General features: G+C 34.2%; 1 protein-coding gene across 1 annotated transcript; it reads right to left on the reverse strand.

The window, feature by feature from the left end:
- Positions 1 to 8,462: 8,462 nt before the first annotated feature.
- On the reverse strand, positions 8,463 to 11,508 carry LOC127869989 (transient receptor potential cation channel subfamily M member-like 2). Its single transcript, XM_052412650.1, has 2 exons — positions 9,743 to 11,508; positions 8,463 to 9,203 (listed from the first exon to the last, which is right to left on the reverse strand). Exons 1-2 carry the CDS (start codon positions 11,334 to 11,336, stop codon positions 8,602 to 8,604), a joined length of 2,196 nt encoding a protein of 731 aa, XP_052268610.1. The 5' UTR covers positions 11,337 to 11,508; the 3' UTR covers positions 8,463 to 8,601.
- Between the last annotated feature and the right edge of the window lie 7,628 nt (positions 11,509 to 19,136).

The raw sequence follows: 19,136 nt of genomic DNA on the forward strand, positions 1-19,136 counted from the left end.
TGGAGATAACGAAAATCGAATGTTATTTGATAAAGAGTATCGTATGCTGAAAACCTATCGTCGGTCTCTATCAAAATGAACGTATAAGGGATTGTCACAAGGTGAAGATGCGTCATTTTAATTGAGACCGACGACATTAAGTTCTCGACTCTCAACTGTCATCTTATGTATGGGTTTTCGATTTTAATCGTTTCCTTTGGCCTAGTCGTGAATTTAATTTGATCATAATGATGTGCATTACCATGTCGACTGTGCGCTTCGGATCATGTTGTGCCGTTGTTACTACCTCTTCCTCAAAGGTAACATCCAGCCACTCCATGACAACTCTGTATTAAAAAAAACATGTTTTTATTTTGCCTTTGAGAGAAAACCAATACGTCTTCTCTGAGAAACGCATTCACGCGTTGTCGTAGCGAGGCATATACGTATACTGTCAGATACATGATCATGCCTAATAATAATATTTAGCCTTTATTTCTGATAACTGGGTCACCCTACACATTTCTAAACACACCAGTGGCTTAACGATACATAGATCAATATGGAAGTTGTAAAATTGTGTCAATTAAACACAGTTGTAAACCTTAATTGCATTTTTAAAAAGTGAAACTGGACTTCGGTTTGATAAATCAGCGGTATATTTCATGTTTAACCGCATAAACCAGACACATCTTGGATTATAATTTGATGTAACAGACCTATGAAATGTGATTGTGCTTAAATTCAGAGTTTTGTTATTAGAAAAGCATAATTTTACCTGTTTGAAACACAATTTTCAACTTATCCGTTCTCGATGTCATGCGAATTTAAACATGTTTTCGACGTCGTAGCGAAACGGACTACGCTTTGACATCGTCAGCCCCAGTGACAACAACACGCAATCCATGACGGTATCGCCTAATTGAGGGCAACGGTTAAAATACACTACAGTGTTAAATCGATGAAAAAGGTTACATTATACTTTACAAACAAACACTCAGGAACCGAGTTAAAATTAATTAATTATGATATCCTACAAGTAAACATCATTCATAAACTTGGTTCAATTGGCTCCTATAAATAACAAACTTTAACCGATATTTCGCCCTGCATGTCTTATGTTTTCACACACCCTATTTGATGTAATTTATTGTTGTTTCCTGTAAGTGACGTGACTCTGTTATAATGTGTTATAAACTGTATTTGCTCATTCTATTCACATGTTGTGAAAATGTGCATATTTAAATTAAACGAAACGAAACGAAAGCATGTTCTACAAAAAGTGTTAATAAAAAATAACACTTTCAAAATAATTATCACGAATTCGTTTTACGTAGAACGTAACTTAACATCTCACTGTACAAATAATATCGAGTTCAAAATATCAAATTTCAAAAAAAAATTATGTTCTTCAATTCAAATACTCAGAGCGCCGGTCATGAGCACGCAAATATTTGCAGGATCTTATTTCCTAGAATCCACTAACATCACATTTTCTTAACAACACATATATCACATATCATAATGATGTACTATTCATATTATATTATGGACCATGTTCAAAACATATCACATATCATGATGTTATATTCATATTATATCATATAACATATAAGGATGTAATATTCATAATAAATTATGGACCTTGTTCAGCACATATCACATATCATGATGTAATATTCATATTATATCATATCACATATAATGATGTGATGTAATATTCATGTTACATCATAGACCTTGTGCAACACAAATCACATATCATGATGTTATATTCATATTATATTAAATCACAAAAATGATGTAATATTCACATAACATGATGTAATATTTATATTATATTACGAAAATATAAGTACAATAATTCTAAGGTGATGAGACTAAAATAAACTATTTCTTCAATTAACTTGTTATTTTAAATCGAAATATGGCGATTATTAGAAAAACGTGTGCAGAAAGGAAAGATAACTCTTCCAATCATTCTCACAAGGAACAGAAGAGTTTTCTCTCTTACTAATTGATACTTTCAGAATACCAAAACTGCTAGACTAAGTAGATATGATTTAAGATTCGAGATTCAAAGTAAAATATTAAAACTCTTAATCACCGATTGTATCCTTTTGTTGCAATATACTTTACCGAAATAAGTGAGCTTGTTTCATCACTACATCCAATTATGGATCTATCTTTTACATTCATATGATCCTACCACACTATTATTGTACAATATGTATACATCACTATGGGTATCCATGCGCAGACACGAGTGAAAATATGTATTTTATATGTTCACGAGTGAATTAAAATCGATATTCCATCGAATCCAACAAAATTTGTTTTTATTTTATGCTTTTTCACCGTTTATGTAAATTGTAAAAGAGTTTTACTTGATAATGTCGCTGGATTTATGACGTCATTTCGTTGAAAAATGACGTCATTTAACAGTTAAACAGTGAAAAATATCGTTATTTTTCACTAAAATTTGTAACTGTTTAAAACATTTAAATACCAGTTTTTTTTCCACTGATATTTCTCTATAAACCTCCGGAAAGCATAAAATAAATATCAGTTCTATCTCGATGATGGGACTCAGTTCAAGGAAGGAGTAACTTTCAAGAGATAAGAAACAATGACATTTAAATACGAATCACATGCATTTAAGTAGTACTTAGATCTATCTGTTTTCATTATACAAAGCGATAAGTGTATGCTCAATGTCTCATTATAAATTTTATTAATCGCGCCATGAACACGTGTGTTTACCAATAAAATGCTAAGATTGGAACAAACTCATGCAAACATTATACAATAATATTCGACTAGCTCTATTCATATAGTGAGCAATTAATTAATACGCTATAACGTGACATGTACCGTTAACACTGTCATATATATGTCGTCATGAAAACCGTCATTTTGAATGCTCGCAAATTAAATGCAGCGTTAACATTTGAAACGGATTTATTCTGAAGTTGGTTTTAAGCAACATATATATTCTTGTCATTTAGTCAGAAACTCAATATTATTATACGTCAAACTAGTCTAGACATAGTTTTTGTAAGAATTTTGTAATCGAGGGGCACTAATTCACGTCACGGATACGCAACATTGCATCAATACTTGCCCCTGAATAGAAGTAAGCAAAGTCAACCTCAATGAAAACCGCGATAGTCATACATATATCAGAACTTTACAAACGAGTCACTTGTACGATTAACGTTAACGTTTAACAGACATGTAATTATTTAGTATTGTTTAAACCAATTGCTATCAAGCTTTAGATGAATGCCTTGAGAAGCGGTTAAACATGTTTGCATAATATTGTTTTCTGGAAGTTCAGTATTTGATATTACATAAATGGACAATTCCTGGGGTGGTTTACACATAAAACATCAAAGATGCTTGCAAACAATACAGCAAATATGTAAAATAAACTTGTGCAACTGAAAATTAAATATAACGCCCGTTATATTCAACAGATCTTTCCAATGTGGAGGCAAAAGTCTGTTCATGCGTGTTTCATAATTGTTTTATCCTGCGCTGCAGTTGGCGTGTGAGCACATGTTGTTAATATAGGTAACAATATAAAAAAAAGATTTGCTTAACAAATTGAATGTAAAAGCAATAACTTTAACAAAAAAAAATAAAGTCAAACTGTTTCGCATATAGACCCATAACATCATACATTTTCTTAAAGAGCGTCCCGAGCCGAATTGATTTAAACAAAGGTAAGCCATGTGGTATGTATAAAAGAATCGAGGCGAATCGACGGTCACTGTTTTACCGTTATCTGTTTTACCGGCTTCTCCCCAGTTGATGATGGATTCCCGCAACTGTTTAAATCTCACAAGTTATAGTCTCCAACCTACAAGCACAGCCGTGAATTGGTAGGACACAACTATGGTCTTTCTATCACAGAAATATTCAAAAATAAAGTCATTGCAAAGTGCTCATACAGAGAGATGTGGCTTCAAATTAATGATGTTCCATTTTTTATATAAAGCATTGCAAACCCAAAATATTTAGTAAACTGTAACCTATAGGACGAGGCGCTTGCGGCTTTATATATAAGAGCTTTATACGGCTGATTTGATTTTATTGAACACATCTTAGCGCTTTAAACATGATTTATCACTACTTGTTGATCGACACGTGTTTATCGTAAATTGCATCAGACAATGCCATGTATGTATTTATTTGATGTGTTTAACTTATGAAAACATGTTTTGCTAGGTTCTACCCCCTAATATTCCATACATGACAAATGTGCATTAAAGGGATCTTTTCACAGATTTTGGCATGTATTGAAGTGTGTCATTACATGCTTTATATTGATAAATGTTAACATTAGATCTAAAAGCTCCAGTAAAAAAACAAGAATGAAATTAACGAAAAAACAAGTATCGTCTACTGGACTCGAACCACTGACCCCTGGAGTAAAATTATCTCTTCTCTTAGATCACTCGGCCATCAGTGCTCATACAATGAGTGATGTATTTTATGCTTTATATAAGCAATCTTCGTAGTATCACACACTATAACGGTAACAACAGAACTCTCCAAATTATTCAATCGTAGTCGCGTTGCAACGCTCTATAATTTTCAGGTTTTTAAATTGTCAAAAGACATTAAAGAGCATGGCAAATGTTCAGTATTAATATTCACAAATATCATAACTACAACGAAAATTTTCGAATCTCAAACATTTTGTTTAATTTTGTCAATTTACCGTAACGTGAAAAGGCCCTTTTTAAGAAAACAATTCAAAATGTTTTTGCAATATGTGTAACCACATCATGACGTTAAAATAGAAATATGTTATGTATTACGGCACACAAATTAAGACACGGGGAGCAATTTTTTCCTTGAATAAATGACGTCCAACACTGTTTCTTTTACGTCGCATCTATATAGCGATATAATATAATAGCAAAGTAATTGCATTACGAGTCAAGCATAATTGGACATAATTTGTGATAATTTACATTGTTCAAAAAGGAGAAATAAAGCTTACTTAAGAGTTTTTTGTTAGTCAAATTTAAAGATGAAAAGATTACCTTTAACTTTTATCACTTTTTTACAGACATAAAAGTACACTGTATACGCGAATATGAAAATTCTATGAGTTAGTTATCAGTAAAATTCTAGGAAACAATACATGTGTAAGCGTTCGAAACGGTAAAGTCATATCAGAAATATATATCAAGACCAGAAGTTGTATTTCTTTGATGTACAATGGGTATATTTTTATTCAGTTCATGCACTGGTGCTCGATATAAATCTTTACAAGTGTAAAAACGCGATCGAGATCAATACGTGTGTTGAATCTATTGAGACAAACGACGTTATTCGCAAGGAATGCCTAGTTTCATAATAATCTAGTGATTATTAAAATATTAATTTAATCTTGTTTCATAGTGTTGTCTGCAATGTTAAAATGGGCACGTGGGCTTTGTTAATCAAACTTGACATGCGCAAAACGAATGCCCAGTCAATATCTTTATTTCGAATAAATGTTCAGCTATGTTGATCAAAGAATATTTTCGTGTACTTTTTCCCATTGCTTCAACCTAAATTTTACATGACCTATATTTCGTATGCATGTAAGGTTTTCAGCTTACTTAAAAAAATAGACATTGTATAGAGGGAACTTCGATGATTACTTAATTCAGGGGAGAAAGCTCCTGCAAAAAATCAAGACATTAAATTAATAAGTTTTTCTCCCTTTACATGTTAAAAGTTTTATTTATTATAAAAGCTTTATATAACAATATTCGTTCTTCATTCACCTATTTGCGTCCGTTAAACTGTTTGTACTGAAACAAAGTATCGATTGATGATATCTTCTCACTTTTGTATTGTTTTGTTCATGTGTATAACAAATGGACAATGTTTATGGTTTTGGTAGGGGGATATTATCCAGGGGGTAGCCGCTCATGACGAGTGCCTGTGAATTTTCTTAAGTATGAACCAACAATTTAAAATAAACAAGAATGCACTACGATTAAACATATGACATACGCTTTGAGATTACTCGTATATTTCACCGAACCAAGATGAATATGTGTGAATATATTAAGAAAACATATCTGCACAGAACAATTAAGAAGGGGGGGGGGGGTCAACAAAATACGTGTATTTTTTGCGTGCAACATTTTTTGTTTACCATAGAATTTGCATACATGCATTTTATATATGGACTAGTTTATATACATGTACTGTAAGGGTGTACATAAATACAATTTTAAACACGTGTGAATATACAATACAAACAAGTTTATATTTTAAAACATGACAAAAATAACTAACTATCACATACATAATTTATGAAGTTTAATGAAAGGATGTTTATCTTGTATCTATATAAATGGAAAATAACAAAAATATTTAAGCGCTATTGTTAATAATACACTGATAATGCAGACTTAAAAATGAAGTTGCAAACAAGATGTTTATTTATTATGTGTTCCTTCACTTTGAACGTGCGTGAGTCTTCACCTGCACAAACGAAAACGTAAAGCAATTAAAAGAAAGTCGATGATGTACAGATACCAATTATTCTTGACTTATATTCTTGTTTGTTATTCGTGAACGTTTTTTCTCATTCATTTAAATGTAATATCGTATAATTGTATTACTTAAATACATTTAACTATACTCAGTACGAAAATGCGAATTCATACACAAACACACGCACTTTACTGGCCAACAAGCACATGTATAGGTGAAAAAAAACAAGTTATAAAACTTTGTGCTATATAATCCACACTTTACCATTTTTGGAAGAAATAATACCAAAAATGATGTTTAATGTATATTTTTACACGCATTATGTCATATAATAATTTTTCACAGTTATTTCGCTTTAGAATCACCCTGAACGTCTGACAGAATACATAGAAAACATAACTGAACATAATGTTGAAGAAATAAGACAACGTATTATACGGCGTAAATAAAAGAAAACACTATTGGATGAAATCAAATTTAATTGAATTTTATCACTTGTATGTAACGTGAATGCAGTAAATGATAGCGGATACATACATAAACATTACTGTTAAGTACAAGGATATGTTCATGAAAAATTATGAAGAAAATACATGCTTTGTGTTAACCAAGGGAAAATGGCTTAAATTATTGTATAGGATAGTTATATGATAAAGCTAGATACTATAGTTTTTATACATACCTGTGTGTAGCTTTAAATGAATTCAAGTATCGATTAATAGAACAGTCATATATAAATTACAAACATGTTACAATTTGTATTTTAAGCTTTATCTTGAACCAGTAAGACTGATTTTGCATTTTGCTGTATGATAACGAAATACAGTTTTTTTATAATATTTAAAAAGTGTTTGAAAATAAAGTAAGTTGGTTTGCACTATATTACATCACTGAATACAATAAAAATATATAATGATTTTGTTTTATATGTCTTTATGTTTTGTGTCAGAATTGTGTATATTCAGTACATGCTACGTCGTTTATTACAAATACATGCAAGATGTGTGGTTTAATTGTTCAACTTGTTCAACTTAAGAAATTTAAAACCACAAAAGCACATACAAATAACATTTATAACGAAGCGTACATTCTAATCGCTGACTGGATCGGTTGACGCGAGCTCACGTACACATGACCTTTGAATGAACAATATGATCCTTTCCTTAAAAACTAGTTGTCTTTCTTTTTGTACATTCTGTAAGTATGAAAGTCCAATGCCAATACATAACGAGACATTTTATTGGTTTAAAAGCGGACACCTGCGGTTTAACAAAGAGATTAACTGTACTTGAATGTTTATCCGATGTCGCTCATCAGCGCTGTACGGAATACCTTAAGATCCATCGTGGTTTCACATTAAAATCCAGAGGGCGAGAATGCCAGAACGCGATAGTACCATGGCGACAATGCGACAATACGATGCCGACAGTGCGACAATACGCTGGCAACAATGTCATAGTACGATTGCGAGAACGCGATAGTACGATGACGACAATGCGACGTGCGACAATACGATGGCGACAGTGCGATAGCACGATGGCGACAATGCGATAGTCAAATCGTACCTTCGCCATCGTTTCATCGCATTGTCGCCATCGTACTATCGCATTGTCGCCATCGTATTGTCGCACTGTCGTCATCGTATTGTCGCATTGTCGCCATCGTACTATCGCGTTTTCGCATTGTCGCCATCGTACTATCGCACTGTCGCCATCGTATTGTCGCACTGTCGTTATCGTATTATCGCATTATCGCATTGTCGCAATCGTAATGTCGCACTGTCGCTTTCGTATTGTCGCAATGTCGTCAGCACACTGTCGCATTTTTGTCATCGTACTATCGCGTTCTCGCATTCTCGCCATCGTTCTATCGTATTGTCGCCATCGTAGTGTCGCACTGTCTTCATCGTATTGTCGCATTGTCGCCATCGTACTATCGCATTCTCACATTCTCGCCCTCTGTATTTTAATGTGTAATCACGATGGCCCTAACGGTATTCCGTAGCGCTGAATTGCGGCAAATATTTGAGCGAATATGAGGATTTACTTTTATGAGATTGTCACTCACCGAGTATTTTTATATACACGTATACAGCTGTTTACACATTTATTGTCATTCGTCATTGTCATCTATCAAATTTAGTCTAGATATCTGATTCCTCAATATCTTGCTTTTGAAGTTTTTGAAAAACACTTTTTTAACAACGGTGTCTGGAGGACTATATTTCGGCGTTGGGCTTGACACTTTTGACTCTTCTTGTAAATCAGATTTTTGAGTTACCGCCGTTTCATCGCATGAATGAATGGTCTCCCATCGTTGTAGCTTTTCGTTTTCATTTTTGTTCAGCTTCTCGCAGAAGACACTCGTTTCCATTGTTGAATTGCGTTTGCAACGGCGGAACAAAAGCGTCACAATGACGTAAACGTTATAAAATGCAGAAAACGGAGGTGGTATAGTTGGCAAGTGGTAATACGCGTGTATCAATCTAAACCTCAGGTAGCACCAGTGCCTATCCGTGTCGTGGTGGATCTTCGTAAAGGAATAGCTGAACATGGCAATGAGGAGGTTCAACAAAAGGATCTGAACAATCAGCATGAATATGGCCAACAATACGGGTGCTATGTAGGTTCCCAGTTTGGTAGGACACATTTGTAGCTTCGAATCAGTGCTGTCGTACGTAGATTTGTCGTCGCAATTGACTCCTGGAATAAGAGCTATACAGCGTTACTGAAAAAACGAACGGTGAATAAATTGCGACACAATACATTTACCATTCACACACTTACCACTGTAGTCAAACATTTTGATCAAAACGTATTTTAAAAGAGCTATTCCTGGAAACGTGTGTGGCAGTCGATCAAATTATCATTTTTACAAGGGCAAGTAAGTCGCGTATAACGATACAATGAAGTACACATTAAAATTCATATATTTTAAATACACACATATTTCATCAAAAAGCAAAAAATCTAACATTTGTCTACCAAGTATACAAACCGTCAATTCATCGGAATACGTCAAGCGTTTGTTCTAACAAAAAGCAAAACAAATGCAAATATTTCTCTACCAGGAGTAAAAACCTTCAATGCCTTGGAATTCGCCAAGCGTTTGTTTTAACAAAAAGCAAAATAAATCATTTTTTTCTCTACCAGGAGTAAAAACCTTCATTACCCTGAAATACGTCAAGTGTTTTTCTAACAAAAAGCAAAAAAAATGCAATTAGTTTTCTACCAGGAGTCAAACCCTTCAATACCTTGGAATTCGTCAAGCGTTTGTTCTAGTTGTCCAAAAATACTCCAGTATGGCCTCTTCAGTGCATTTTGCATTGTTTGAAACTCGAATGACGACATTGGATAGAGGATCGCTTGCATCGTGACGGCAAATGATATATAAACCACGGCCAGTATGAGCAGGAATTGAACCAAGTCTTTGAGCATCCTACCAATCATAACCAAAAGGGGTCCGATAACTTTCAGTGACGAGAAAAAATGCAAAAGTCTCAGAGAAAAGAGCATGAATGACATTGCCAGCAACACTCTTCCAACGTCAAGACAGCATGTAAGAAATCGAAGACATGTGCCGCCGCAAAACAGGACAATTGCAGCCAGATCCAACCAGTTCCATGCGTCGCGGAAATAGACGTCTTCTTCAATGAACATTTTAATTTCTTCAGTAAGAAACGCTACAACCCAGGCCATAAGTAGGTACTCGATAACGGTTGGGTTTTCGTAGACTTTGAACATTATTTCATGAGCATAGAATAGTAGAAATACGAGGTAAGATACGGTGCAGTAAAGAAACTTGACGATCGGACTGTTCATGAAATGACACACTTTACCACAGAAAGGGCGTGAATACACGTTACAACACTTTTGTTGATCTTTGTCTTCTTTGAAGTGGAGTAGAATGGAAGATAGTATCGGAAGTGCAAGGCATATGACGATCTTCCAATTCGGGTTCGCGTCCTGGTCAGATTTCAAGGGTCCCATCCATATGTCATTAAGTTTTGCTTGACATGCTCGATTTTCGATGAACTTCTTGTTTGTTTTTCCGATAAGCAAAGCTGACGAATCACCAAATGTTTCCCTGCATTTGACAAGCATCGCTTTAGTAAGGGTTCTTTTAGCACTGAAGCAGTTGTCCAAGATAGTGTTTGCTCTTTCCGTGTACAGCGACCAATTTTGATTCAATGTGTCTCGTTGATTTCCGTCTACGGTGTTCTTTCGCATAGAATCAAGGCATCGGCTGGCTAACAAGGCCGTTGCCATTTTCGAATCAACCAAACTCCACAGCGCATTCGCCACATCAAACTTTTCATTGCAAATCGCCCAAATAAACAACCATAGGTAAGCGCAATCATTTGCTTCTGATTTTTCTTTGGGCATGTTCATGTTGACACCGACGGTTGCCTGTAAGTACTTTTCAACCCGAGCTATGGATTTGTGTGACATTGTACCGAATTCTAAAGCTCTTAGATCAATGTCCTTCATTGATCTCAAAAGAACCAACGTTGTTTCGCCATAATCAAATGCCAATGCGGATGACAACATCTTCTGTCTATAACATATATCTTCATCAGACTTCCATTTTGAACTGCTTGAAATCATTGCAGAAACTGTAACTTCAGGCGCATTCAGTACAACGGCCATTTTAAGATAATCAACGTGTTCATCTTTTCCTATTAAGATTGTTTTAATTATCGCCTCAAAAAGCTTTTCTGGATCGTTTGTTGTACTGAGGATCTCGTTGACAATAAAGTCACGATTTGTTTCAAAATGGAATTTCGCCTCATATGGGTCCTTATCCCGTGTGATTGTAATGACTGGATGCTTGCTGTCGATTGACATTCTAATGAATTTAACGTGATTTTTAATCGCAACATTGACGAGTGACAGTACAGGTACCTTGAAGTTCTTACTTATTTGCTCCGTGATCTCAACACGTGTTTTGTCAGGGTCTGTTGCGTCGTCGCAAAAGATGAAATGCGACAGATATGCATACGATTGGTGATTGTCGCAGCAGCTTTTGAGCTTACAGTTTGTCTCTATCGCTTCTTTCTGTGACAAAGAAAAGATGCCGATTGCAATCGGTGAATAATCCGAGGCTGCTTCGATGTCATGGACCACAGCGTGTAATACATCTGATGCCAAACCTGTAGCGTGTGTGAGGACCAAGGCTGCTGAAGATCTAATTATCTTAACCAAAGCCGGTTTCACGGTACGATTATAATCCTCAACATCGTCGCAACCATTTCCGGTATACGAAATTAATAGACTAGTTTCTCCCAGGCCCCAGTGTTCAATTATTTCCTTAACGCTTCCACCTGTAGAGAGTTTGCACCATGCTTTATTGGCACCAACAAAGTCCTCGAAAGACCCGTATTCGTGTTGTTTACTTGCATCTTCTTTCTTTCGGTATTGCAGTAATGGTACGCTTGCGATGTCGTTCGTTGTCATTGTTCAGGTATAAAGATGTCACATATAAATGGCTTTAGCGGAACGGCAAGATTGAATCTGAAAACGTATTAGAAACGTATTCATCAGTTGAAAACGAACTCCAAAACAAACTTATTTTCCACGTACTTCCAATGAATGAAGCATAACATATTATAACGGTAAATATACAGCTTCGAGGAAAATTCGTAAAAGTAAAACATGACAATAATTTTTCATAAAATACACATTGAAAATAACTGAACAACATATTGTTTGCTTTTAATTTTAATGTGTATTACATTTTACTTTAATATGCAATAACAGATAATAACATTCATCAGAATTCGTCGATGGGTACATGTTGGTCAAATCCATCCATAAACGTTATTTTGTCTGATGCAGTGTATTTTAACGGGGTGCAATGTGACAGCACACATGACAAAAAATAAATGGAATAATGTCCATCTTTCCGTCTATCCTTTCGTCCGTGAGTCCGTCTGTATACTGTTGGTATGTGTTCGTTTACGTCTCTGTCCGTCCGTCTGTCTGTCTGTCTGTCTGTCTGTCTGTCTGTCTGTCTGTCTGTCTTCGGATGACATTAATCAAGCGTGCCTTATTGATTAACAAGTAAATCCGACTAGGGGCGTGTTCCAGCCAAACAAACAAAACAAAATATAAAAAATGTGACTGGGAATGTTTCAACACTTCGAGCCATCAGAAAAGTCGACCATCACGCTTTATAGCAAAAGGCAGAAATTGATAATTACTAGTATATAGAAATGAAAAATCGATTTTTCGAGTAAACTTCTACCAACTGGAATTTCGAGCCAAGGAGAATAGACCGTGTATCGAAAAAATACATATTTAAATAAATAATGGCAATCAAACATATCAATGTCTTTCACGATGACATGTATGAACGCAAAATAGTGTTTAACTTTAAACAAATTTGTACTAAATAAATTCACACAATAACAATTAATACAATTTATATTGCCCGAGTTAACATATATAAAACTCGTACAATCTCCATTCGAATACTAGCACCTGGTTGTCACATTACCTCATGTCGTGAACATAATTTATCATTTTAATGTTACCAGTTATATGATAATTTATTCAAGTAGGATACATTGCTTGTTAATGTATGGTGTTTGGTTACTATACACTCGCAGTTGGAAGCACCATTGGATTTTAAAAAGCGATGTAGGATTATACTATTAATATTCGCATAAACCCAAACGTATTAAATAATATAATCCATCGTCATGGAACATTTACCCACTTTGTCAGATTCTCTATATATATGAGACAAGCAATGCTTCTTTTATTATTTAAAAAACGTCAGTATAGTACAAAGATTATGCATGCATGTACTTATTCAAAAAATACAAATCGATGGGTTTACACATATTTGAAATAAGTGATCCATGTTCGCCGATAGTTTATACATGAAAATTAAATACACGCACAGAACAAAATGTTATGTATAAAATGTTAGGCAGTGACACATGTATTGACATTGTAAATGGAATTAATTTCAAAGTTAATTCAGTCGAAATATTCCGAAAAAGTACCACATATAATGTTTACTTTGGCCGATTCAACCATAACTTTTTTGGATAATAAATGAGTGTTAATATGGTAAATGTTGCAGCCACACGACGCACTGAATCATCATAGTTCCTATGTATACACTATTTTACGCTTGAAACGTGTTTAGATCAAGTAAATGAAGCCAAATATAGGGTGGCACTTAATAAGTTCCCCTTATCATCACATAATCTTGAAATAAAAAAGGTATCATAATATCTAACGAGAAAATCGCATTTGTACATTGTCACCATAAACGCATCAGAAAATGAATGCTATTTCTTACTAGTATGTCCAATTTATGCACGCCCACGAAAAAATTCAAACCGTACTATTGCAGATAGCGAACAAATATTTTTTTCAAGACTAATGCCCGGCGAAAGAAAAACTGAAATGACAAGTGCGGCGAAATGTATTTACAAGCAAATAACTTAAGACGGCATATCGATTCGTAATCTCTATATTTAACCGGTAATAAAAGTGATATTAGACGCATGTTTCACTGTTGAACTGAGCTGAACAGAATTAATAGGTCAAAAGAGTTAGTTAAAATGTGGTAACTGACAAATTATCTGCAACCCATCTTGCTACCAGTTTTTTATACAAAAAATATATTATATTCGATATTTTACATGACTGTCTTATTCCTCTTAGCCGAGCGGAACTGTCTTTTTATTAAGATCGGAGTTAGTGTTCGTGTGTCGTATGATAGATATAGTTGCAGGAAATAAAAAATGATCCGTAAAACAAAAGTGTGTCTTTGTGTCGTATGACCGAATCTGCACTAAAATTAAATTTAGATTCACATCGTACATCGAATCATTTCTTTTGTCAGTTGTCAAAACGAAAGTACGGTTGATATTCAAATGCATTATTTTTCTCTTTCCGGGAGATTGTTTTAGTATATTGATGCTGCATTAACAAATAAAAGTGTATGTTAAGTGAAAACATCAAAAATAAACAACGGTTGCGATAGACACCTATAAACTGTCAGATGCGTCTAATATCACTTTAACGAGTTATCATGATGTTAACTGCATTCAGTTGTAAAATTAGACATAATCATCGCGTCCGCATGTCGGCACAATCCAAAGATGATCTTACAATATTATATGCTGTTATTGTTTTTTATTTGTAACATCTTTATTCTAGTCTGGTGTTTTCAACAAATAAATGAAGCAAAACATAGGATCACAATAAACAGCATCTATGTGGCTAAGGATGGTTTAAAGTCATAATATACAAAATATTTTCCCTTTATTATTCAATTTAAAAGCGACAACTTTAAGCGAAAATTAATGCAACATTTTGCACATAGAAAACCCCATAACCATACATTTTCTTAAAGGGCGTTCTAAGCTTAATCGATTTAAGCAATACAAAAATATATTATGTTCGAACCAAGAAAGAACTTGACACAAATCAAACTCGGATGTTTTTTACCTTCTTTTTCCGGCCCTTTTCTAGCGGAAGGTAACCTTTTTCAGTGCACTATTTCACTACAGTCTCCAACTTTATCGTATTTCGAGGATTTAGTGGTGAACACCTATTCTTACTCGATCATATCTCCAACAGATTACACGAGAATAACAATCTAAAGTGTAAAACATGCCTTCAAGTAAAATATGGGGATTTTTTTTAGAGTACAGCCCTACTTGACTAGATTATTTAGTATTATATAACCTTTATCACATAGACGTGTGTTCATCTTGAAAAATCATAATGTGTAAAAATTTATATAAAGTTGCATATATGTATGTATGCATGCATGTGAGCAATAATATAACTTAGATATATTTAGTTTTCTAACTGAAACATTTATATATATGCTTGCTAGGAATGTGTATAGGTGAACGTTGTCTCGCACATTCACATAGTGTGTACTCGTTTTTATCATGTTTCAGGTCGTAAATATAACAATCGTATAATAATTTGATGAAACTGTGCATTACTTGATTTACTTGAATGCAAGTACAGTAAGTCAAGAATACAAACAGTTTAACTTGTGTATACGATCTCAAATTAAGTTTCATATAAATAATTTATGTTATTTTCAATATTTCACGTAAATAAATTTCGTTTTTGAAAAAGCAGTATCAATATGTTTCTCGTTGGCACGTGGTACTCGCTTTGATTGACTGAGAATGTCGCTCGATTACTTATTGTCGACTCGGGTACTACTAAAAAGTACCCCGGGTACTCTTAACTATAATACTACAATCTACACCGGGTACGGAAAGTATACTTAAACGTACCCGGCCAATATCCGATGGCGTATAACATTACAAATCAAAATTCTCTTTGAACTTAACCTGTCTAAATTTTGAGTATACGTTTTGATTATATAGATTTTTTTTTCATAATATTGACATAAATATGAACATGAAATCATGAGTCGACAACGACCGAATTAGCGTTAGTATTCCCGAGTACGTTTTTGTATATTTTCTTTCCGAACTAGTTTTAGTCTTATGCCTTGATTGATTTCAAGTCAAACAAAATATCAAACTTGTTAACGTTCGTTAAGCAAAGCAATGTACATATATAAACTATTTTAACATGTTAATAAAATATTTACCTCATTGTAGCGCTTTTTGTTTACATTAAACCAACCGTGTGTATTCTAAATCAGTCTTCTCCATTATTAAGATATTTCATAAACTTATACAGGACCTATAACCTGACTTATTTTATGATCATGTAAACACGTCTTATCGTCTTAATTACTGAAATAAAATAAGATCAATTTTACTTTTTTCAATGTGAACATACCTGAATCGCATTTAAACTTTTTGTGTCAAGAAACTCCATTCCGTTATATTTGTAATATTCCGTTATTAATACACACGCGCACGCGACAAATGTAAAATAGAAGATGTTATCTACGTCTCTGTCATGATGTTCCGCGATTAACCTACGTTTTCGGACACTACATTTTCGGACACCCCGTTTCTAACAAAAAAGGTATTGTTCGTGACTCTAAATTGTTAGACAGTATATTTTACAATGCCTTTTTACCATAATTCTGTCATTTTGCGCTAAACCGGTGCCACTTCGATTATGCTTTTGTACAACCTGATAAAGGTTATAAAGCCTGGTTGTCGAATGCCTTATTTTACAAACACGTGCTCTTATTCGTTGAAACAATTGACGCCATACACATGACATACCTATAAAACAAACTATATACGTATCCAATCGTCAATGCAATATTTTTACAGTGTCTCTTAATTTTTGAACACCAGCATCTTGTGTCTAAATGTTCGAAGACATGCTTTTCAAATATTGTTTGTATCTAAATTTTCGGACACGAAACAAAAACAATATTTTTAAGTGATGAGAAGTTACTGTACGAATGATCACGTGCGCAAACCTAGGTTAGCCGAGAATGTCCATGAAAAAGTGTGTGTTTGTAACTTTCAGCCGAAACTCCGCGCAGAGATTTGACTGGAAGAAGCATGCAGGGGGGGGGGGGGGGTAATCAAGTGAAAGTCAACATGGCGACGTCCATGCCGTGACAGGTTTTCCTCGTGTTATATCCTTTCATAATTATATATATTAAGCCGCTGATTTTCCAGCTATATCCGCAAGAATGTGAATATCATTAATTTCATAATAATGTTCGCTCTTTACTTCGACTTAACTCGTTGCGAAATTTATAAGCGGGATGATCTAATAAAAGCTTCGCTTAGAAAATTCGCAGCGAGTAAAGTCGAGATATAAAGCAAATTTTAATACGAAATAAACGCTTATCACTTTCTTACTGATATGGCTGGAAAGTAAGCGTCATTTAAAGGGGCCGTCCAACAGATTTTGGCATGTATTTAAGCTTGTCATTAAATGCTTTATTTGATAAATTTAAACATTTGTATTAAAAATCTCAAATAAAAAAACAAGAATACAATTTAAAAAAAAAAGGAAAAAAAGTACCTCTCAACAGGGCTTGAACCTCTGACCCCTGGAGTCCTGGGGTAAAAGTCTCCCGCCTAGACCACTCGACCATCCATGCTCATGCTTAGAGCGGATGTATTTTTTACCTATATAAGCAATCCTCGTAGTATCCCAAAATAGAACGACAACAACAGAACTTTCCAAATTATTCAATCGTTTCCGGTCGCACGACGCTTTATAATTTTCAGGTTTTCAAATCATCAAAAGATGCATATACTAGTAATAGATATCTAAGAGCATTGCAAATGGTCAGTATTACAATTTCCTCAAAAATATCATAACTAAAACGAAAATTTGCGAATCTGAAACAACTTGTTTTAATTTTGTCAATTTACCAAAAAATTGGACGGCCCCTTTAATAATTAAACAAAAGAAATAAAAGGTATAAAACGGCGAAAAATACCTCTATCGGCATGGGCGTCGCCATCTTGACTATCAAGTGATTACCCCCTTTGGCATAGCTCGATAAAATCCTTGCCTTTTTTAATTTCGTTACTGTATTTTTGTTTTATGATCCTAAACACTTTTTTTCAAAATATAAAAGCAAATGATAATGTTATTCATAACATAATACTTTAACAACAACAAAATCATTTCAGATCTGAAATCCTTGCCTTTTTTAATTTCGTTACTGTATTTTTGTATTATGATCCTAAACACTTTTTTTCAAAATATAAAAGCAAATGATAATGTTATTCATAACATAATACTTTAACAACAACAAAATCATTTCAGATCTGAAATTCTTGCCTTTTTTAATTTCGTTACTGTATTTTTGTATTATGATCCTAAACACTTTTTTTCAAAATATAAAAGCAAATGATAATGTTATTCATAACATAATACTTTAACAACAACAAAATCATTTCAGATCTGAAATAATTGTCTTATGATGGCAGAGATTGTCTGTGAGCGCATGGTACGACACCTTAACAAACAAAAGATAACATGCCTTGATCAATACAGTGTTCTCCCTGGTGATCCCTCGTGCTCATATTCAAGTCACTCAAAACATTTAATTTTTGAAGGATGTATATGGGCCGTGTTCTGTCATAAACGGATTTAATGCATATGCGTAAAGTGTCGTCCCAGATTAGCCTATTCAGTCTTCGCAGGCTAATCGGGGATGACAATTTCCGCTTAAACTAGATTTTTGTTGAAAAGAGACTTTCTTTAAACAAAAAATATCAATAAGCGGAAAGTGTCGTCCCTGAGAAGTCTGTGCGGACTGAACAGGCCAATCTGGGACGACACTTTACGCACATACATTTAACCCCCTTTTCACAGAGCACGGCTCATATATTGTCAATTGTTAACATGTAAATTCTATATAATATGGATGCAAAAGGTTATCCATTTAACATACTTAAACAATTTGTTAACCGGGTTACAGTTTTTCGTAAAGATAACTGGAAACTTGTTCATACCTTTTTCAATAAACAAATACGATATTAACTTTTGCGCTCGACATATATGTACTAATGCTGGCGCCTACTACATCAACATTTCACACCGACGACAAGTGTGAATAACGTGCCTATAAACGCAGTTATACAGCTATAAACCAGTGACTTTGTTGGAAACAACAACCGAAAGTGCCGATTGATTTCAGAGGACAAAATAGGTTTGAAATATTCAACAGTGGCAACGTAGATACCCCTCAAAGGC

Source organism: Dreissena polymorpha, chromosome 2 (genome assembly GCF_020536995.1).
Source record: "Dreissena polymorpha isolate Duluth1 chromosome 2, UMN_Dpol_1.0, whole genome shotgun sequence".
Taxonomy (NCBI): domain Eukaryota; kingdom Metazoa; phylum Mollusca; class Bivalvia; order Myida; family Dreissenidae; genus Dreissena; species Dreissena polymorpha.

Bases quoted from the DNA above. Each gene is read 5' to 3' on its own strand.
- LOC127869989 (XM_052412650.1), bottom strand. From the start codon at position 11,336: ATGTCAATCGACAGCAAGCATCCAGTCATTACAATCACACGGGATAAG. The intron at 9,204-9,742 runs GTATTGAAGGGT...AACGCTGTATAG, and splicing joins AACGCTTGACGAATTCCAAG to CTCTTATTCCAGGAGTCAAT.